The sequence below is a fragment of the Zeus faber genome, assembly GCF_960531495.2.
Source record: "Zeus faber genome assembly, chromosome: 1".
Lineage (NCBI taxonomy): Eukaryota > Metazoa > Chordata > Actinopteri > Zeiformes > Zeidae > Zeus > Zeus faber.
The window spans coordinates 26520114-26543589 of record NC_137193.1 but is presented as its reverse complement, the minus strand read 5'-3'; the positions used below and the strand labels follow the sequence as shown (position 1 = coordinate 26543589).

Sequence of the window (23476 nt, the reverse complement as noted above, 5' to 3'; positions counted from 1 at the left end):
CCACAGTACTCTGTACTCCACATCAGAACCCTCAATAAAGTTGTCGGTTATGGATTGAAAGTGACAAATTTGTATTTGTAAATTTCTCATTTTGTGATCTCTGAATGCGATGAACCTGAAGCCTTCATATTGTGTTGGACTTTGCCTTTCTGATAAAAAAAAAAAAAGAATAAAATAGAAGAGAATGGAAGTCCTTGGTTCTTTTGATTGCAGAAGTATATTCAGTTGAAACCGCCAGTTAATTTAAATGCTCCAAGGGTTTGGACGATTTTGAAGTGTGCAGGCAAATAAAACAGTCTGAACAGCTTAAACATGCAAAGGGCATAGAGTGGACTGAGGAAAAGGCTATTGCTAAGTTCTGAGCAAATTATTTAGAAAAAAGATGGGCAAGAAAGTTAAGAGAAAGCTTAGTAGAAATAAAGCTTTAAAAGCCTGAAATACAGATGGTGGAGATTTCCATAGGGTACTTAAAAAGAACAGAGGCCATTAAAAGGAGAATGCCTGCTCGGGATCCTGCTGAGGGCTATGGAGCCCCACCGCTGCGCTAGGCCCCCTGACATTTTGGAGACTGACTGTGCCTTCTGATAACATCAAAGGATGCATGTTGCCATACCAACAAACATCTCAAGGGTAGCAACAAGTGCTCCTGTGGGTTATGTTGTGGCCCCTTGTGGGGGGGCTCAGAGGAAAGCAATGGTGCTGCTATTTAAATATTTACTGAGACAAGCTGACGAAACAACAGGAGGTGCCATTTTAATGTGTTGCTGTACATATACAACATCAACGGGGCTATGAGACTCCACTCCAGCATTGGAAAGAGAAAATATGACTCATGACCTTAGTTGGGATCCTGGAAACAAAGTAATTTATATGAACCCCGTGGACATACGAAGCACAGTCAAGGTCAAACTATGAGGAGGCGCCATGGGGCTTGGGCCGACTTATGATTTAGTCGTCTATCAGCGATCAACTCCATCACCGGCGATCAACTCCACTGATCTCAATTAACATCGACGGCTGACGTGTTGTTTTGTTTTCATTTGCCAGGGGAAAAAAAATCTAGAGTTGTAACGGTGTAAGAGCAGTTTACCATGTTCTGAAACTTGAGCGGAGAGAGGGGGGGGGGGGGCTGTCCAGTAACCACTGGTGATCGGGTCTACAGTCCAGTACAGAGACTTTTAGGGGCAAGTGCTGAAAAAAAACAAGAGAAAAAAAGCGCATCCCCCCCCAGCTCCTGTTCTAGGCACTTAGCCACTCTGGGCAAACAGAGCAGCACAGCGGAGCCCCTGTGCGCACATGGCAGGTTTGCCGAGGTGCGAGGTTCACAAGGAGTTCCTCATGAATACAGTAAATCTTGCCCATACAATCTGCTACCTCGACACCCATTAATTTAAAATAAAAATAAGCACGCTTGATAAGGTCACTGTGGGGTCCATGGGGCAGGTGCTCGGACACCCCCCTGCACGTACCTGCCACTCAATATGCAAATCTTGTGATTACGATATAGCTTTGTATTATGATCTCATAGAGAAAGATTTAGATTTATTTTATTTCCTTAGTCCCACTTGTATGGAAAATGAAAAATGTCAACATAACTCTGAGAATTTAAGCAGAGTTCTCCAGACAGAGGTGCGCGCAGGTCCCGTGCCTGTCTTTTTATTTTAGATCTATTTAATTTAATTTGTTTCCTGCATGTAAGAAACCACATTTTTAAGCACAACTGAGTTAAGGGACCCTCCAAGTCCTTACTCCGTCCTGCTCCAAAATAACCTCCCTGTTGCTTTACACTGCTATGGGACTTAATTTAGTAAAGACTGTTTTTTTTGTGTAAATACTTGATTTGTAAATCATAAATCCTGCACTTCTGGAACAGGGAGACGACATTTGCCACATTACATAAAGTTCTATGCGCACACAACCCATACCGCACGCCCCTGATAAAATCGGATATCCCGATTGGAATTTTGCACAATAGCCCAAGCCTAGGAGCCACACAACTCAAATTGAGATATATTTGCTGAAAATGAGACAACTATATCCTCTGACAAAATACAAATGTTGGCCAACTTAAATCAAATATTTACCAGCTAATACCATCTTAATTATCATAAACGTACTTCGGCATGTTGTTAGTCTGTGTTATCCACCTGTTACCTATGGCTGCAGTAGCTGACAGCAGCTGTAAACAACAGCCGCAATAAGGGATCCTATTCCTACCTGTTGCTATGGTTCCAGGTGCATCTAGAGGAGGTGTCAACCAATAAGAGATATTGCCAGTCACCTAGCCCGCGTCTGCTTTATTGCAGTTCTGAGGAAACATAAATAAACACAAACAACATGGATATAGCACCACCGATTGGTACAAGTAAGGTTATTTTTTGTTAAAACCGTTACAACAGGAAAGTTAGAGATGATGCCAGCAAGCTTACCATGGCAGCTTATGAGTTTCAGCTAGCCTGGTCAGAAGAAGACTAGATATGGCAATGCGTGACTTTCTACAGCTACCATTTCAAAAGAATAACGTATTAGGGTAGCTCAGAGGGTAGAGCTGGTCGTCTAGTAATCTAAAGGTTGCTGGTTCGATCCCTGGCTCCTCCTGCTAGCATGCTGTAGTGTCCTTGAGTAAGACACTTAACCCCAAATTGCTCCTGATGGCTGCGTCCGGCGTTTGAATAATTGTAAGTCGCTTTGGATAAAAGCGTCTGCTAAATGACTAAATGTAAATTATTGTAAAACATATGTATTATATATTAGGGATGTTATCGACAGTTTTTATGCTTGTTGAAGTGTTGGAAGGCATTTACAGACTAGTTGGGTTTTTTGTGCATTTAAGAAAATGATTAAGGGTGCTCCGATCGATCGGCCACCGGCCGTTATTGGCCGATATCCATTCCAAATAGACTGTTTGGTATAAATGCCCATCAGATGGCGCAAAACACGCTTGACAATTTGACTTCCCTGTTATGCTTTTTTGTTTCGTTCAAAAACAAAATGAGTATCATTTAAAAAATAAATTAAATTAATATAATCTAACATAAAAAAAACCTTTTAATATTATATATCTGGACAAACGTGGTCTCAGCTCCACTTCCTGGATGAGCAGGTCTAGCCCCCAAGGCAGGCCCTCTGTAAACTTTCACAGATTTCACCACATCAGTCCACCAAAATGTGCTTCTGTACAAATTTGAGGTGAGAAATAAGCAATCCAGCTGTTGAATCTTCACTCATATTAGATCTACTAGGCCTAATTTTAAACTTTCACCGGTGTCCGGACAGGCACGGTGCCCCAAGCCCACGGCGAGATACGCCAGGGCTTTGGGCATTTCATTCATCACAGTTTCATTCAATTACGAAAATGTTGTTAAATAAAATAAATAAATCCATGGTTTTGTTTGGAGAAACGCGGAGCGTGCCGCAGCCTACAGTGCACACGCACACGCACACACACACACAGTAGTTGTCATGTACAGTTATTAATTCCTCTTTCTTTTTAAAGACGTGCGGGTCCGTTTTAGTTTGTTCTGACTTTCGTTGCCGTTCTCCACGCTTGTGGGGGACAGGGACACTGCACCGGGACTCTCAAACACAGGGATTTTCTATTTCATGTAAACATCGGAAATTAAAATAATACAAAATAAATACATGTACAATAAAACCGCACTATTTTTATTGGTTCTGTTTGGAGAAACGCACAGCGGATCAGATGGAGTAGGTCACCATATAAGGAAATCCGTGACGAGGAACAGAGAGTAGAAAAAAACTTTAAAAATTGTGTGTCCGAGCCTCAGCATATTGCTCACAGCGATTACTTTGTCATTAGTTTCACACACACACGCACGCACACAAACACACACACCTAAGAATTGCATAGTTGGTACACAAAATGCATACAGGTTGGCAGGTCTGTATATGCTATGGGGCAAAAGATTTGCATTGTGGCCTGTGTTCTTTGGTGATGATGTTTTGGAACTGTGGCCCTGCAAAGCCACAGTGTAATTTTCAGTCAAATCCAGAAAGGGACTGTTTCGGTCCAGTGGAAACACGTTAAAGAAGCAAATTCCATCTACTTATCTGGCCCACAGTCATTCCATTTATTGATGAGTTTCTTTTTCTAAACAGATGCATTAAATAAGTGGTGCAGCTCTTCTGTTTAATTTAATCTAACAAACGTTTTTTGCATTTATGTGTTTGCATTTGTCCTAGATTTCCTAAATAAGTTCCTGCTATGAGGCAGGAATATTGGATAACTTTTTTATGCTTATTAAACATGATTAACTGCGTACTCTTCATAAGCACTTAAGTAAGGACACATACACATGTTCATTGCCCATTGTTTTCCTTAGGTTAAATTAGCTCAAAGCATTGTTCCTGAAATGGATTTTGGACAGCGACTTGGCACTTAAACAAGCAACACCGTCTTGTATCCCTAGCGAGGTTAGTGGAGGTGAATACTCATTAACCAATTAACAGCGGAGAAAGTAAAGGGAGGTTCCCATGGTGACTGATACATCCCAAAGGGTGAGTTCCTCTTATCCATAACCTGCAGATTAGGTCAATTAACCAAACGGAAGAAACCAAAGTGGATCAAATCAGATTTGACAATGAGAAAGTTATTCCAGTTGCTGAGGAACCGTGCCTGTTGAGCCACCTTTAAAACACTCAGGCACCTTGTTGTTAGATGGGCCTAATGCAAGAGGACTACAGCGTGGAACCCCCCCCCCCCCCACTAACCCTCCCTGGACTCAGGTTACCGTAGACTAGGCTCATTTTTCACAGTTACGGTAACCAAGGCTGAGGACTTCTGTTCTCGCCACACTCGCCTTTATTTATGGAGAGGGGAACCTGCCACTTGTTGGTGTGAAAGGTCACATACACCCATCAAGCTAGTTTTAAGTGTGTTACAGCAACATGATGTCCACCAAGAGCTCACTGTCACTGTATCTTCAAGGAAAGACAGGATTAAAAGGTAAAATTTCTATCTACCCCACATTGCAGGCAAAAGGGAAAAGTTACCAATTAGAGGTTAGATATCACATAAACATGAGTATCCAATGAAGATCCTGTTATGGCTTAAAACCTAGATGCAGCTACAATATTTGCCTAGTCAGAACTGACAATGACTCACATTGCTCTCTGCCAAAAGAAAATAAAGCATTTCAATGAGGGCTATACATGGTGTGGATCAATGTCAATGTTTTGAGCTTTTCTTAACACAACCACGCGTTGCAATATATCGGCGCTACTTCACAAGTAGAAAAGATGAACATCAAATCATCAGAGTTGCTACATCCAAAGTGCATTTCAACAGAAGTGGCAGAGATGGATAGAGACAGACTAGTCTTGTTATAGCATAGATTACGCAGCTTATGATAAATACAATGTAATCTACAGAGGGAATTGCCAAACAGGCAAAGTGAGAGGCTGGTGTTCCATGAATGACTGAACCATTTCATGGGCCTTCCCTGGGCTGCAGGCTGTGCTGAGTGGGAGCGGTAAAAGGAGAAGGCTATTTCAAGAGTGGGCCCCCAAATCATATGTCAATTAGATTTAATATAAAGCAGGTCACAAGTATCAGTGACCTACTTGTACTTTTTAATGTTTTCAGAGCACAAATGTGTGGAGGTACCCCGACTGTGAGGGCTGTTAAAGCTTATAAGCATTCAGTCCATGTCAATATCCATTTAAAAAACGTAATCATTTTGTTTCTGTTAACCACTTGATTATATAGGCCAATTGCTACTAAGAAGAATTCATGTAGGGGGCTGAACGTGTCTTGCGTTACACTGTTCACGTGCACGGAAAATTGGGTCACCTTGCAGTGACTCATGAGCAGGAATGTACAATTATCTAACCCGTTTCAGCAGTTACTCATTGACTCATCCACCTACTACAGTGGGAGTGGTCAAAGCTAACAGTTTACTAAAAAAAAAAATCACCTGCTATAAATTATTAACAGGGGAGAGATTGAAAGCACCATTGGGAGAATCATAAAACAAAAAAAAAAAAAGAAAGGCTGTTAAAGTGCTGTGACCTGAGTGTCGCAGCTGTTGCAGTCAACTTCCTCCCCAAAAGTAAAAAAGAAAAATGCTTTATCTCATTGAGCCCACATGCTTGGTGGTTGGGTGTCTTGCGTTTGAAGGAAACCAGAAAATGGCGTGAATTAAGAAAACCAACACAATCCCACCAAGTCGAAGACTGAAGTAATTCGTTTGTAAAAGACAACCAACGTTATAGCAAATGTGTGGCCTGCATTAGATGGATACTTTATTCATCCCCAGACGGAAGTTGCGGTGTTATGGCAGCGCGCATAAAAAATAAACATTAGGCAATAATGATACAACAGTAATACATTAAGCAATGGTCCTTTATATGAACTCAAATTGGACAAAAAAATCGAACCGTTTGCCAATTTACAATAAACCTAACAAATCAACAATAGCCCCGTGTGCCAGCAACTCACTCTTGTGAAAAATATGAAATAGTGTAAGTTTGCATTCATAATTGCAAAATTATAAATATCAACAAATGCAAATACAATTAACAAATACAAAGCTTTGGGGAAAAGTGGGTCAGCCATGCGCTGGGTCAGAGGATCTGCACAAAGGGCGGAAGGCAGCGCTGCTAGCCCTGACTAGCGTAGGGTCCGTGTTATGGTAAATCCGACGGTAAAACAACGCGTTTTCCTTAGCTGCCCCGTGACAAATACGTTCACCGTCGACTTCGCCTGGCGGATAAAACAATTTTCCGCACACCTCTGGTCCGGGATACAGCGCGAAATCTGAGGATTCGCCGACACTGGCTGATGTGATCAGCTCCCAGGAAATGCTCGGAACGCTAACAGCTAAGCTAAGCTAATGCTAGCTAGAGTTGTGCTAACCTTTAGCCAACTTTCGAGATCAGCTTTGCGCCAGGAGCCGAAAACCAGGCAATGAGCACCGCGTACTGGATACAACGGCCCCGCGGAGCTTCCCCGTCCCGTTACTACTTACAAAGAGCAGGCTGAACATTGAAATCCCGGGACTACAGCGGAGGGGGAGCAGAGGCCGCTGTCAGCTCGCTGGTCTGGTCTTCTTCAATGTGGCGGCTCCGGCTCTCCTGGGTGGCGGAGGCTGCTGTGGGGGCGGAGCCTCGACGTGCTGCGTTCAGGTCCCACGCGGGAGATCGGAACCGTCGTTTGGTCGCTGGAAACGTCCGTTGACGAGGCTTTCAAGTGGTAAATGTTACTCAAGGGTAGACTGCAGCACACATGGGCGATCCAGTGCTTAATTAATGATTACTAGGGCGAATACGTTCCATTTAAATGACCTACAGAGATAATAAACAGGCAGTAATATGAATATAACTAAACTAATGGATATTGGCATGTGTACGTTGGTCGAGGTAGTTAATTGCTTATTGGTGAAATTATAAAAGTGTGGGTGCGTGTGTGTGTGTGTGTGTGTGTGTGTGTGTGTGTGTGTGTGTCGTGTGCTTGTGTCGTGTGTGTGCATGCGTGTGTGTGTATGTATGTGCTGGTCTATGTGGGGAATTCCTCTCATATGTGTACATATGTTTCCATGACGACTTGATTTCTTTGCCACACCTTTTTTCCCCATAGGAGAGCTGGCCAGAACCTTTCACAAATGTATGGCCCACCCGTCAGGGTCCATATGGTTGTTTTTTTCTAGATATTTTGTGCAAAGGTGTGCAAGAATAATAATAATAATAATAATAATATTTATTATTATTATTATTATTATTATTATTATTATTATTATTATTATAGCTGCAGGTAGCAATACAAGGTCCAGTTTACTCATGTTAGACACACATAATTACTATAATACAAACCGATACACTTGTTGCGTGCTATTACTTTATCCTAAAAAGTGAAATGTGGTTGTCTACTACCTGTAGTCCACAGAGGCCCGCCTCAGGTGTCTCTGTGCAAGGAAATCACACCGTGTGGAAGCTCCTCGACAACACGGTTCCATTCAAACGGATGAAACACTTCATGCCCCAAAATAAAGAGGGACACAACACCTGGGTTGGATGCAAACAGAATGTGTTTATATTTACAAAAAGGGCAAAAGAGATTAAATGTCCAGCGAAAAGCCCTGTCGACGTCAGGCGACACACACACACACACACACACACACACACACACACACACACACACACACACACACGTGTGACAAAGCAATGGAGTCCACACTACGTAGCTCGCACGGTGCGAATGTGCGTTCGTGGCCACAACCTGCACATATATATGAGGATGTCACAAAGCGTCTAACCAGCGTCTAACAAACTCATCTCACTCCACCACCCGACCTGAAGTTTTCCAACCTTGGCGTGTGGGAGATGCGCGCGTGTACGGTTACTTCCGGTCAAATTTCATTGGTTTTTCACAAATTCCTGCTCCGAATGCGGGTCAGTATGGATGAAACCTGAATCACGAGATGTCTGTTCTAACGAGGCCTCAACCGTGTCCGCAGCTCCAGCTGTTGTCATTTTCCAGACACTTTTAGCCCGAAAAATGCCAAGGAGAAAAACATTAACAAAATTCAAATAATAATAATAAGTGTGCAGCGCTGCAATCAATCATTTAAAGATTGTTTACCTTGTTTGCTTCCAGTGGGTTTTTTGATGCCTTTTAGCGAGATGTGAAGACTTAGAGGATCGTAACGACCTGTCACAGACATAAATATGAGGATTGTTAATGAAAGCATGAACAAAAATCTCAGACAAAAGCTCCGCTATGCTGCTAAACCAGCTTGGCCGAGCTCATACACATAGAAAACTTCTAAATAGTTTTGAGCAGGTACAAAGCATTCGACTCGTAACTCAAGTTCAAGTTCAAGTTCAAGAGATTATTTGTCACATACATATACATACGGTCATACATATATGCTGTGAAATGTCATGACACCCGGTGATTACGCACAATAAGCTCTGTAACTCCGGTGTGACCTGAACACGGCATCGGTTCAGGAAAGTCCGCCTGGGGCCGGACGATCACGACACTTCTACAAGTAATTTGGAAGAAATCTCAATCTACAGAATCTGCCTCGAAGTTCATGGTTGTCCCTTGTTACAAATATATCAATAGTTTGTGCAATTAATGAGTTCAAGCTTGAGTCCGAGTTGATTACTCATAATCAATTCATTTCAAGATCGACACGAATCTATGTCTTTAATTCAAGAAGTAACTAATCAAATCTGACAAAAGAGCTACAATGATGTGACGTCAGCGTTCGACCTTCACACGCATCGACCCGCAATAAGGCAGGATTCACTCCACTTCAGCGACGTCATCTCGTGCTGCCTTTCGGCGACAAGGAACTCGGAAATCTGCGACGCCCCGCTTCAAATAGTGCGAGCCGACGGCCATCTAAACGGGAACTCCCAGTTGGAGTTTCGAGCGCGAGTGCGCGGCCCCGAGTCCGCCGAAAGAGCGGGCGTGACGTGACGTGACGGCAACACGACGTATGTCGAAGTTCCGTTTGCGTGGGTGCTTAAAAAACACGGCCGACTCGGACCAAAACTACTCTGTTGTCGTTTTGCTTCGTGATGTTACGTCAACATACCTTTTGTAGCTTGTACAAAGCACAAGCGCTACAGGGAAGCAGGCATTTGGAACCGCTTGCACTCGGAAGGACCTGATTCCAGAGTTCCAGTGGAACGCAGCTTCAACACAAACGCCGCTCAACGCGTCACTTCTTCTGACCGGCACGGAGTAGGCGCGCTGACGTCATCCCGACACGTGCCCCGCTGACGGCGAGGGTGGCGTCACGCCTACCCGTCGCAAGTCTTTAGTATTATGCACTCCTACTTCTGCTACCCGTAAAGCTTGCCGTCATCACCCCGATCCACTGCATCAAAAGGTTCAACTGTGTGTAAATGATTTGTTAACCTGTGTTAACATGTGTTCCAGTGTACATTTCAGGAACTTTCAGTGATAAATCATATATAGTCAATAATTATTTCGACACGTTTGTTGTCATGGCCTCTAAGGTTCCTGATGCATATACAACTTCATTTTCTTGGGCACGGGGTTCCCAAACTGGGTTTTCGCGGCCCGCTGGGGGTCGGTGAAGGAATTGCAAGGGGTCGGCAGCGAAATCATTTCTCAATGGTTTTGATTAATTTCTCTTACATGGCATACCTTATACATCTATAAGATATTAATATCATATATGATGTCAATAAAGATGTGATGTAAAAATATTCTGATACATGTCATAGCTTTACACTAGTTTATTATTTGCAGATAAAGTGTGTATATCTATTTTACTTTATTTTTAATAGGGCGGGGGTGGTCCTTAACCATTGCTTAGTCTGCCAAGGGCAGTCTTACCATGAAAACATTTCGGGACACCTGCCTAAGGCTGACAACCAGTGGCAGCATATCGACCCCTGGTCATTATCAAGTTGTTTGCCTCTTATTGTATCCAGTTTGCCGACTGCAACCTACCGCTGTCATGGCAACCGCCTGCTCACCTGTGCCCTTTTATAACCAAACAATTTTCCCAAAGCCTAAAAAGTCTCTAATGTGTCTATGAATGACAGTTATAATTCTGCATTTATTAAATGATGGAACCTCTACTACGTTCTCTTCTCTCTACGAATCTCTTTATTAAATGATGGAACCTCTAAATAAGAAAAAGTAGACAGGCCTATAGTAGGTTGGGGTATGGTGGGGGGGGGCTATGGAACATCTATGCCTTTTTTTACTCGTATGATCATTCGTATTCGTATTCATATGATAATTATTGGTCATAAAAACTTCCAAAAATGAAGTGCTTTTGGAAATCAAACACTTGACCCATGCATAGACAGTTTCATTGGCAATTTTGGAAGATCAAATGCAGGCCGAATTACCATATGGATCTTTAAAAATATATTAGTTAATATAAATGTTATTTATTCCAACAGCGGGTATGCAAATGTCGAGAAAGAGTCTGAGAAAAATGTACGAGGAACTATTTATTGATGTGGTATCAATACAATCAAGTACTGTAGATTTTGTATAAGCAGACAAAACATTTCAATCAAATATCTATTGCATAGAGTGCACGCAATAGCCACGTATAAGACGGAAAAAAAATCCTATAAGTTTATACATTGTACATGACACAAAATTAAAAATAAAAGTCCACAAACTGCCCTTCACAAACAATGCTAGAAGGCTAAATACATGTCGAAAATGCTCTTAACTCATCAAGGCTGTTAAATACCATTTATACGTTCTAGGCTTCGTTGGTCAGTTTTGGCATTCCTATTAAATTATAACAAATGTATAAATACATCTTCATCTTAATTTCATGTGCAAATGCGGGAATTTATCGAAACTAAAACAAAACAAATATCCCTTAAGAACCGAAGCGAGGCTATTTTTCTTTATTTTCTTAATCCATAGAAATATATAAAACAGAGACAATTTGTGATTGCAACAGTACATGTATCTTACTGACACTTGTTGAAGGATTTGCACCAGGGGCAAATGGCAAAGCAAGTGACATTGTCTATAGAAAGTCGTAGGACAGAGAGTAATAGCACACGTGACGCAAATAACCATTTAAAATATCTAATAGAGGGAGAGAAAAGAAAGGAAACAGAAAAACATACAGTACACAACGGTCAATAAGACTCTAAAATGATACATAAGCAGATCATTCATTTGTCCAGGTCAGGAGACAGAAATGGCTTGAACAAGTGCTTATTATGTATTGTTTATATATGTATAAAATACTCTAAAACCTGATTGGGAAATGTGTGTATTAAGTGTTTTTGAAGACTTAGATGTTATATCGTTGTTGTTACTATTATCAATTAGTCAAACTGAATACATTCATTTTGATTACAGAGATCACTATTTGGCAAAAATCCTGCATATTGACGATCCACCATTAGGGTGTAAGGTATTTTGAATTCACTGTGATGAAAGCGTTGAAAGGTTATTGTCAGTGAACATGTAATGTATGTAATAACACTTTTCATTGGAATCATGTATGCACCAAAAACCATACAGACCTATTTTCAACCATAACCATCATTATTGCCATCATTCTCCAAACACTGCAGCCTGTGATAAAATATCGATTTTGATATACTTCCCAAAATAGTACTTTTCACTTGAGTACAATAAGGACATTTTGTGGAAGAATTTGACAGTTTTTTATTGTCAAATTCTTGACCCGATTTTTTTTCTCACATTTTCCACCACCTGAATGATGTATATCACCGTCAAATTTCTCTATTAATTCCCTTATTTCGAACAGGCACTTACTTAGAATGTTATTATCAACATCTGTAATTTCCTTGTTAACTCATTCCACCTTTTCAAAATCAAAATTTACCCCACGTTGGCTAAATTGCAAGCTATTGAAACATCTGAAACGTATTATAATCGGACTGAAGTGTTGGGCTGAATGCAAACGGGGTGGAATGTGACAATAATACACACACACACACAAACACAGACACCCACAGGCATAGTCACTGTTTATATTTTATATTTCAACCAGCAGAAGTGAGCAAAGCACACAGCTTCTCCTCTGGCTCGCACATTCCCTCAGAAATCTAGTAGAGATGTGTTAAATATTATGCAATCCGTCTTTCTCAATCTGTGGCTCCCAGTCAGTCCCTTTACTCGCCCAGTCAACGAAGACCAATGCATTTTTGAACCTTCTTAATTTGACATTATTCATCCCTAAAGAGACATGATCCTGTTGCAGTTGTGGATTTTCCATTGAGATGAGATAAAATTGGGCTATTTGCAATGCAGGGCTGTTTCAATGCAAAGCTCTTGAAATTATTGATTGTACACATATTTAAATTTTGTAGTCTATGGTCTTAGATTGCTCACTTGTTTTGACCTTTGTGGCCAGAGGCCTATTAAGCGATGTCATTGTTACAGCTTATGATGCGATGGCGTGATTGTCTATGGAGTGCACATGGGGGAATTGAGAAAAGTATGAGGAAGCCTGCGTTCCCTCTGGAATTAATCCAGAATCTATTCAACTACTATGTGTGTATGTGTATACATATAACTGTATATAGCCCTCAACTTTAACTGAATTGTAAGAAAACATATAAAGACCTTGTTGTCCTTGCATGGTGTTAAAGCTTTTCTTAAGGGCACTTGGTGGTGATGTTAGTAGTTCTGATACTGCTACCCCTTTAATGTGTGTGTTTTTGTTCTTTGTTTTATACAGTTTGCATGGCACAATTAGGCTGTGGAATTGAACAAATATTACCATCTAAATCTTCAACTGGGTTAGAACCCACAAAACATTTCAATGATTAAGAGAGGCAATTTTCGTCAGTGATGGCTTTGGGTTATAACTCACAATCTTTTGTAGTATGCCAGTTGAGTAGGTTTTGAAAGTAATAACATACTGAAAAGGAAGGGTGTATGGATATTTGTTGTATCTTTCCTCGTGGATTGGTATTTATCTTGGTTGTGTGTTGTTGCTGTTCACCAATGAGTGAATTTTGTGTCGGCAGTGACTGCAGCCGGACTACAGCTGGTCCGGCAATGTCATCCTTACGGTGTCAGAGCATGTGGACAGGATGTGCAGTCACAAGGTAGGGTCTGTTACTTACACTTGGCAAAGTAAGGCACTTAATCGTCGGAATCAGATACAAAACAAGAACGGCGACAAGGACAAATAAATTCAATAAAATTCTAACAATTACAATAATTATAATAATATATGCTAAAAAAAATAGAAACAACAAAAAACAGAAACCATAACAGACATTTAAAAGACAACAAAACAGAACGAAACACAGCATGAATATCCTTCCCCTGCCTCTTATCTCGCGCCATCTGTCATTAACAAAGTTTTTTTTTCTTGTTGAGGGTAATGCCGATCAAGATCGTGGCATAATAATGATAACTTTTCTCATGTTTTGACTTCATGACTTCAGGTGTGTTTTAGATATGGGGCCGCTCTGAGGTGCCAATCTAGGGGCATTTGATTGAAAAGACATGGTTATGTGGGACAAAGCAGGAATCCTGAGAAGGAGGAGTGGATGTACTCTGTGGAATAGAGGCCATTGGCCTGATCCGAGGGCATCTGGACCCACACCTGGTCTCCCTCCTTCAGCTCCAGAACAGCACTACCGGACGCCTGGTCCATGTAGCCTTTCTTGTATTCATCATAGGTGTAGGTGGCTGGCACATTGTTCTTGTACAGAGCCACCCAAAGACTGGTTCCCTTTACGTGCATGTGGTAGGCAAAGTAGAAGACACCAGACATTGGGGCGGTGAACATGCCAGTTGCAGAGTTGTAGGCATTTTGCCCATTGTACAGGGTCCTGTCAAACTTTATTGGCATTCCAGAAGGAGGGAAGGGCGTTGTCAGGATAGCAGTGAAGGCAGGTGCTACAGAAGCAGAGAGTGCCCCGTAACTGTACACAGGCTTCTTTCTGTCCCCTGGTACCTCATCTCCTTCTAACTGTGAATCTGATGGTCCTGCCACAACTGTTTGACCATTTCCTGGAGGACCAGGGGGGCCCGGGGGACCAGGGGGCCCAGGGTTGCCATTAAGCCCACCAATCCCTGGTTTCCCTGGAGGACCCTGGGGACCTGTAGTCCCCTTCTCCCCCACCTTACCCAGTCCTGGAGCTCCCGGCAATCCAGAATCACCTCTCAATCCTGGGACACCCTGGGGTCCCATTGGGCCTAAAGGCCCTTGGAGACCAGGAATGCCTGACTGACCTCTGGGTCCTGGTGCTCCCATAAACCCTGTCTCACCTTTGATCCCTGGAGCACCTGTAAGACCTGGATTCCCTGGTAAGCCAACATGTCCTGCCTCACCCTTGGGTCCTGGTTTTCCAATTGCCCCATTAGGACCAGGGATGCCCTTGTCCCCAGGGATGCCAGCTTTTCCAGGAAGCCCACTGGGCCCTTGGTCACCTCTGAGCCCAGGCATGCCTGGGGGTCCCTGAATACCTAACTCTCCTTTGAATCCGGGCATACCATGTTTTCCTGGGAGCCCCATGGGACCTTGAAGTCCTGGAGATCCTGGTTGTCCATCAAGGCCAGGTGCGCCCATTGGGCCGTCCATTCCGGCCCCTCCATTGTCTCCAGGAAGCCCAGGCAACCCATTATGCCCTTTGTCGCCCTTTGGTCCAATCAGTCCAGGCTTACCATACCCAGGAGCCCCAGGAAATCCAGGAGAGCCCCGAGTCCCTGGTTCCCCTTTTGCCCCGAGTGGACCTGGTGCTCCAGGCAAACCATCTAGGCCAGGTTTTCCCAGTCCAACAGGTCCTGGTAGACCCTGCAGACCTAGAGACCCAGCCTCTCCTGGCTCTCCTGGGTTTCCTTGAAGCCCTTGATCACCTTTTATGCCTGGCTGCCCAGGCAATCCATTCAGTCCTGGTTTACCGACACCTGGTGGGCCAGGTAGCCCTGAACCACCCTTCAGCCCTGGTGGGCCCCTAATACCAGAAGGTCCTGGTTTCCCATTTCCATTCTCACCCTTGAGTCCACGCTCACCTGGAACACCAGGGCCACCCTTCAGCCCTGGTTCTCCACGTGACCCAGGGGGTCCCCTGATGCCAGAAGCTCCAGGTTTCCCATTCAGAGACAGACCAGCAGGGCCAGGAAGACCAGGCTGCCCTGAAAGACCTCTGGGGCCTGGTTCACCACGAGGACCAACCTCGCCATTTAGCCCTGGCATCCCCTTTGGCCCTAGCTTCCCTGGGAGGCCTGGCAGCCCAGGTTTGCCAATTCCTGGAAATCCAGAGGGACCCTGGGGGCCTGGTTGACCATTGAGACCTGGTTTTCCCAACCCGGGTTTTCCTGGAACCCCTGGTGGCCCAGGAGGCCCTCTTGGTCCAGGTTTTCCTTGAGGGCCTGGCTCCCCCTTTACATCCATCATTGGCGGCATATCTACAAAGAACAGGAAGACATTGACAGTAATGAAAGACACAACATTACAATAACAAAATTTCAGAATGTATCATAATATCCTCATATAACACCGAATGTATGATCATTATTTTTATTTTATTATATCTGTTTAATTATGTTAATCATTTTATTATTTGAAACTGGATGTCTTGTTTTCTGTATTCTTCCAAATAAGACAGATGCTCAATTGTTATTTTACCCCAATTCTACTGCAGCCAGGGGAAATATAACTTTTCCTGTTTGACAGCTAGCACCAGATCGTAGACTCATGTGAATTTGTCTGAAATCTCATCGTAAAACATTTGAGAGAGAATGCAGTGGTAGAAATTTGGCCCGAAATATAAGACATATGCATGATACAAACTTGCAACACAGTGCCTGCGTGGATCTCCTCATGTTTTGTCAGACAGTGGTAAGTGTGATCTCCATGTGTTCATAAATCACAACTGCAAGCAGTAAAAGAAAGTGTTTGCAATCGAAAATACATAATCTACATTTCAATGCATTCATACATAAACGTTAGTTTGTGTGTAAAGTAAAATATTTGTTAGCAGCGGATCAGAAAACCTTGCAAAGAAGTAATAGAAAATCCGTTTAAACTATGAGTTGTTCAATGTTCAAAGATACCATCATAGTTCATAATTTTAAAACTTCATAACTAGTGTTGATGTTTGCAGCAGTTGACTTCTTTAAGACCATCACGGACATTTTCCAAAAGCCCTTATTTTTCTTAGTTTTTCTCAAAACTAAACCCAAGTGCATTAACGTTAAGATCAAGCTCAGATTTGAGTAAAACGCACAGTGCTTCAAATAGTTACTAATACACTGTGCATCTAACCCCAGCGCACTGCTGCTCCCTACAGCAAAACAAGAAGACTGCAGGTGCCGAATTAAACATGATACAATTGTAAATTCTTCAAAAAATATCCTCAGAGAAAATTCCTTCCTTTATATTATTTTGTTCCCTTTGAAATGTTTATTTATTTTTTTTAATTTGTGAAACAAATTGGGTAATGCTAAATGATTATCCTAGTGCCATTATTGCGCTCTGTCACCCCTGAGTGCAATTAACAGCCGACCTTGATTTACATGAGAGACGCTGACCTCTATGTCATTATGTTCCTAAATATTAAGCACAGATCTAATGCATCTCCACAGAATCTTGAACAGAGAAATCTTATTAAATATAGAATGAATACCTCTATTTGTATTGATTTATTTATATTTACTTCATGTGTGATTTAACTTGTGAATTTGTTAAGTATGTTTATACACATTTGTCAAATTGATAAATGTATTTATAATTTAGTTAAACCTTTGCTGTAGGCAAACTATACTGCTGCAATGTGGACCTCTGACCAGTAGGGGGTAGCATTTGCATTGTGTTCACATAGGCTAGGGAGAAGTCTCAAAAACGTGTTCATTGCAACTCTCGAACCCTTTCTTATGGTAGGTGTGTGTGTGTGTGTGTGTGTGTGTGTGTGTGTGTGTATCTTGTCAAAGTTATGCTTTGTCCACATGGTGTCAGTGTGCACATTCGTGCACGAGCCCCCTACTACACTATATACATGCGGTTATGATCAAACATCCATAATTCCAGTGTTTGGCTGTTGGGTTTGATTAAGCCCCGAACGCCTGATGCTGCCTGGAGCCCCCGTGTGCTCCTCCCCCACACAGTTGACCGTCGTCTTTGTCTTGTGCCTTCATTTCTTTTGCAAATGGGGAGTTGCTTCTTGGCGGAGGAGACACCCCCTCGCTTTTCCTCTGTTCTCGCTGGAGCGACACAGAGGCCAATGACAAGGAATAACACACTTGAAGAAGAAGAGGAAGGAACGGGTGGAGGCGTGTGTGTGTGTGTGTGTGTGTGTGTGTGTGTGTGTGTGTGTGTGCGTGCGTGCGGGTGGGTAGACCATGTACACATTTCTCAGGAGTGTTGTCTGGTTGAGTAATTTTATACCTCCTTTTTATTATTTCTTTCATATTTATTTCTAGCTTTTTTATTTTCTTCACACTTTCTCCCATCAATCTGTTAGCCCCCCCACCCCCCTGTCCCCCAGAATACTTAAAAAACATCGGAGGTAACAGCATCCAGATGGCAGGAGAAACAACTCGCTGCTGGAGCTCTGCAAACAGTGGGCAATCAGACCTCCATTAGGCCCCCGCCACAGACCCGCCAGATCCTTCTGCACCCCTAGGCCAAGGAGACACACTCACACACACTTCAGTAAGCCCTTTTACTGCCTGCAGAGAAGCAATAAACCACAACCCTGGTGTACAAATATATCTTTCTGTGATGGGTACCTGTGACAAGTCTCCATATCGGGTCACATCTTGAGCCCCGTTTAAACCAGATTGGTCTTTCCTGTCCGGTAATGTCCTTTTAATGTGCCCTGTTCCTAATTGCAAAAAATCCATTCATAGGGGGCAAATGATCCCGTGATTTGCCACAAATTGGTTTGTATATTGTTTGTAATCTGCAAAAATCAAAATTTTGTGGCGTTAGTTCTGTCAGACAACTTGAGGGCACCACAGGCTTCCACGCCCTCATACGCTGGCCAATTTAAGCAGCCAATCCCTCTTGCCCTTCCTGCTGTGCTGCACTCCCTCCACCTCCCCTGCATCCTGCTGTTGGGCTTTACTCTTCTATCCAATTTGGGGATTCAAGCTCATCATTCCCATATTTCTATCTCATTAAGTATATCTGTGTTTGCTGTACACCTTACCGGAGTGATGAGCGGTAGAACCCAGATGCCAAAAAACGATGCAAAATAAATAAAGATAGCATTAATATTTGATCTTTTTTCACCTTTTCACCTTTTACCTTCATTTGCAGAAACAAATGCTTGATTGCTTCTGACAGTGGAGTTTGGGTTTAGCCTAAACTCAACCTTGATTTTAATAACTACAAATCAAATTACTTCATCCTGCAAGAATTTGATGTTGAAAGATATTTTCTTCATGAAAATATATTTTCTGGATTTTTTTTTTGGATGTCATTGTTTTGGGGTTGGTAGACCATTTTCACCTATGTTGAAAATGTACTGCACTGCACTTGGCTTTTAGAGGTTTTAATGGATACTATAGCACCTTTAAAGTATCTTATGAGATCTTGTCAATTGCCAAGTTGTCTGATTGAACTGAAATACTTCGAGATGACATGTGTCATGTATGATATTGATTCTCGTCCTCTTGTCATAGTCTCAACAACCTCCGGCAGTGCGTAACATTAGTTGATAGTTGATTAGTTGATGGGTTCCCTCATCCCAATCACCTGTCTGCTGGAACTGTTTTCAGATCTCATTATGGACGTTAATATGAGAGCAACTTTAACAACTTGCCAGCAGAACCTAGCACTTGTGAATTCAGAGGTTCTGCCAGGGGTACGTCAACCATCGTACATCATTTCTGTTTGTGGATTATTTGGAGATTAAAGCAGTTCCCAACCCCAGAGCAGTGAAGGCTGAGCTTCTGGAGCAGATGCGTGGGGGACCTTCTGGAGAACATCACAGAAACTCAAGAACCATCTCATCTCCATCGATAAAACAAGCATTGTGGAAACCTACCAGTCCATCTTGTTCCTTGACCTATAAATACGCCACAGAGACGATGACAGTTCCGAGATCAAAATATTCCAGTAAACAACAACACACTGATCGATATCTGCTCCAGTCCTACCTATTGCAATACCCATGTTGGAAATACATCAGGAAACAAAAACGCCAACCATAAGAAGCAACTAAACATGCATGTATTTTCTGATCCCCCCAGTCTAAGTTTTATGAGCCCTATCACAGAAGTTTCCAACCACCGGTTACGGGGAATTTGCCACCTGCCTGTGAGAAGGGAATTTTTTCAGAGGCGATGATGGCATATCAGTGGCAAAATCTGGGAATGAGATCAACGTGGATGTAAAGGAGCCGCGCACGCAACTCAAACAGCCACGCACGCATATTTTTGAGAGCGCTTTCACAGCACTGGCGCACAGAATATCCCTGATCACGCAAGCAATATCGTTGCCTGCAAGGAGGATATGGCGGCATATCAGTGGCGTCAGCTCCTCAGCTCCGCAGTGCGATCAGAGCGATTTCTTCTTCACACAAAGCAGTGTGTGTTTTTGCTTTAGATGTACTGTATTGAATTCCTTATTTAACGAAACAAAAAAAACCCTGTGGTTCTTGTACGCATGGCAGCTTAACCCCTGGCCCCATATCTATGAAAAGATTTGCCCCCTCGCCGTCTTTACCTGCCACCTCAGTCACTTCATTCTGGGCTGGGCTTGTGGGCCGGCTATTGGTCGATTCCAAAGGATTGAACCCTTGATTACATGCTTATACTGCAACAAGGCTCATAGAGGGGAGACTAGGAGACCCTTTGATAGCCCCCCAAAAAAAAACATCAAAAGGAAAGGGTTGGAGCATTCGTTGATTAAGACAACCAGCAACTAAAGCCGCTTTCTTGATTTTCGGATCAAGGGGACCACATAATGGACTGGAAGATGCAAGAATGTAGGAATACTACCCTGTGAGTGCAAATCAACAATGGATTAGAGAGTTCATCAAAATCTAAAAAAATGAACACAGTGGCCAGTAAACACGGACGGGGGGAGGGGCACACACTGTCGACGAAGTATTAAACGTCTATCTTGTCGATGCGTAATGAATAACTTCAACACCAAAATGCCAAAAACTGCTCTTGCTAGCTCTGATCTGATCACTCAAGTTGACTGGTCTTGACGAGAAAGGTACTGTACAGTTTATTATTCTTGGATAAGTGATACTGTTTATTATAACTATTATTTAGTCTTGTATAGTTAAGCAATGCAATGCTAATGCAATGTGCAACGGTAGTCTCAATCATTCACATACACATGGATTTCTCACCAATGTAATGTCCCTTGCCCTCTCGGAAGGGGGGTCCAAATGGCCCTTTCATCATGGGCTGCATGTACTTCATCTGGGGCATTTGGGGGTAGCCGCCAGCCAAAGCATGGCCCCCCAGCGTCAGTAGCACACAGACAGCAGTCAGCAGCATGGTCACCAGCCGCCCAGGCTCAACGAGTCACGCACAAAGAACTGGAAGAAGGAAAGCAAAATAAAATACATTAGAAACACAGAAATCAGGTAAGACTTGAACAGGTCCTGCCATCCCCTGTGGTCTGGCGGGCTGGAGCATGTTTGTTGTTGCCAGCCTTTGACCTCCAGAAGATTGCTGTCAGAGAGAAAGGGGGGAACGGGGAAGGGGAAGTCATCAGTTCTACCTCACGTCACCACAGACAAATATTTAGCTAACCCTGGTCAGGTGCAAGAGGGAAACCACTAGGGATGTGTGTGTACCTTTGCAGTGGTAATTACTGAAGCCGACTTCCAAATACACAGTACTCCTGAAAAAGTCCTCAACTAAAAAAAGTATTGACATTCTCAATCATAAGAGTACTCATTTGTAACATTACGACTTTGTATTTCAGCGAGAAAACGTCTTCTATCTTTGATACATTGACCTGTTTTGGTTTAGATAAGGGACGTCAATAATGTTGCTGGGTGAAGGAACACCCACACTAACTCCCTTAAGCCTTCCCTCCGAGTCAGAAACACAGAAACTGAAACTGTTTCCTCTCTTCTACCTTTCTTCTACCATTCTACCGTCTAAAGGATGGAGGCATTGTCTGGCTGGAAAAAAGATATTTACTGTAGATCCCCAGGCATGATTGTGTCACTAACTCCCCACTCAGCTGTTTATATCCAGACAGTGAAGGCAGCCGGAAACAGTTAGGGACAGACCGCACAATTAGATGAATATTAGCTGGAATTTGGGGGTTTGAAAGTGAAGATTTATTTTCGATAGGAAATCAAACTACATACTAGGAATAATGGGCCTCACTCATGTGAAGTGCATTAGATCCTTATCATGAAGTGTACTTACAAACCATTTGGCATTCGTGTCTTTTTCTCGAATGAATGTTTTTCTGTGGTACGATCACGATGTGTGTGTTGGGACTTCTACTACTATTCTACTTAGAATCTTGTATTCCTCATGAAAAATGAACTCAATGTTTCAGTGAGCAACACTTGCGGGCATAGTAAACGGAGTAACAAAGCTTGTTCAAAGTGATCAACGATGACCTATAAGGACCAAAGACTCTTTTGCGGCTGAGGCTCCTTTCTCAAGAACAAAAGCAAGAAATCAAAAGCAAAAAATGAAGAAAATGATGAATGAGGCCCACTTTGTAGAGGGAGAGGGGAGTCAAATAGGATTTTAAAATTAGACCTAGACTTGTAAGCACACACAAAAAAAAAATGGTTCTGTCTGATTGCCACCATGTGCGTCCGTTTGTTTTGCCGCTCGCCGCTGTTGTGTGTGTGGAGTTTGGTGGTCAAATTCAAATTCTTGTTTTATGGCCAATTAAGCAGAGTTTTCTGAAAGCATGAGCAAAGTTTTTGTGATTACTCACGTCTGGGAGCGCAAGTCTGGAATTGCATCTGTGTGTGTGTCTGTGTGTGTGTGTGTGTGTGTGTGTGTGTGTGTGTGTGTGTGTGTGTGTGTGTGCGTGCGTGCATGCATGCGTGTGTGTGAGTGCATGTGGATTTGGATGATCTTTATCGGTGCCTTTTTGTGTATCTGCGTTTTTATGAAATTTCAGTTGGTGGCCAGCAGAAAAAGAGAGAGAGAAAAAGAAAGAGATGGTGAGAGAGAGGGAGCGAGAGAGAGAGATAGAGAGAGAGAGAGAGAGCGAGAGAGTGAGAGAGAGAGACTCAGACTGCAAGAAGCCAAAGGCTGGATCGTGAAGCCCAATCCAAAGAAAAATTTGATAACATAATGAAGAAGGAAGTGGGCGTCAGAGGAAGATAGAGGGAGAGCTGGGGCATGTCGGAGTAGAGAGAGAGAGAGCGAAAGAGAGAGTGACAGAGAGAGGGAGGAGGGCACTGTTTAGCCATTTGGCTGAATGGTTGGCTGGCTGGCAAGACAACTGGTCTGAGGGGTCTGTGGTCTGTGGGGTGATTTATCTGGCAGTGGTCTGGGTGCCCACCGACCCAAAAAACTCTGACACAAACATAGACAGAACACGATCTGTTAATCGATGTTTTCGTTGAAAAGCCTCCGCAGACGTTGTTAAAAATAATTCTCACGCAATCCCATGTGGCTGAAGACACGCACACACACACACACACACACACACACACACACACACACACACACACACACACACACACACACACACACACACACACACACACACACACACACACACACACACACACATGGTGAATCTCATGCACCGTGGCATTATGCATGAGAACCCAAAAATGCACACCTCTGGTAATGTGGTTGCGTAGGCCCTCTTAAAAATCACTCCAACTTCTTAACTTTCCCCCCTATTTTGACGTGATGCTGGGCAATTCAGAACAAACCACAACATAACACGACTTTCTGAGAGAGAGAGAGAGAGAGGGAGAGAGAGGAGCACATGTAGCATCAAATCCCTTCCCGGCCCGTTAGACAAGAGTTTAATAAAAAATAAAAAAAAGCAGCCCCTGCAGTCTGGCAGGCCAGTGACACCTTATATGAAACAGATTT

General features: G+C 43.0%; 2 protein-coding genes across 3 annotated transcripts in view; both read right to left on the bottom strand.

The window, feature by feature from the left end:
* Positions 1-7069, bottom strand: part of ptp4a2b (protein tyrosine phosphatase 4A2b) — a 32278-nt gene extending 25209 nt beyond the window's left edge. Inside the window, exons 1-2 of one of the 2 annotated variants that reach the window (XM_080007735.1) lie at positions 6990-7026; positions 2218-2308 (exon numbers count right to left, since the gene is read on the bottom strand). The gene's annotated coding sequence lies outside the window, so the exon portion shown is untranslated. Of the gene's footprint in view, positions 1-2217; positions 2309-6989 lie in introns of both variants that reach the window. The other variant, XM_080007734.1, reaches the window with a different exon arrangement.
* Positions 7070-10952: 3883 nt separating this feature from the next.
* col8a2 (collagen, type VIII, alpha 2) overlaps positions 10953-23476 on the bottom strand; it is a 46947-nt gene continuing 34423 nt past the window's right edge. The window contains exons 2-3 of the mRNA XM_080007723.1: positions 20785-20976; positions 10953-15883 (exon numbers count right to left, since the gene is read on the bottom strand). Coding sequence (XP_079863849.1) covers positions 13980-15883; positions 20785-20935 — 2055 coding nt within the window. The 5' untranslated portion in view covers positions 20936-20976 and the 3' untranslated portion in view covers positions 10953-13979. The remainder of the gene's footprint in view (positions 15884-20784; positions 20977-23476) is intronic.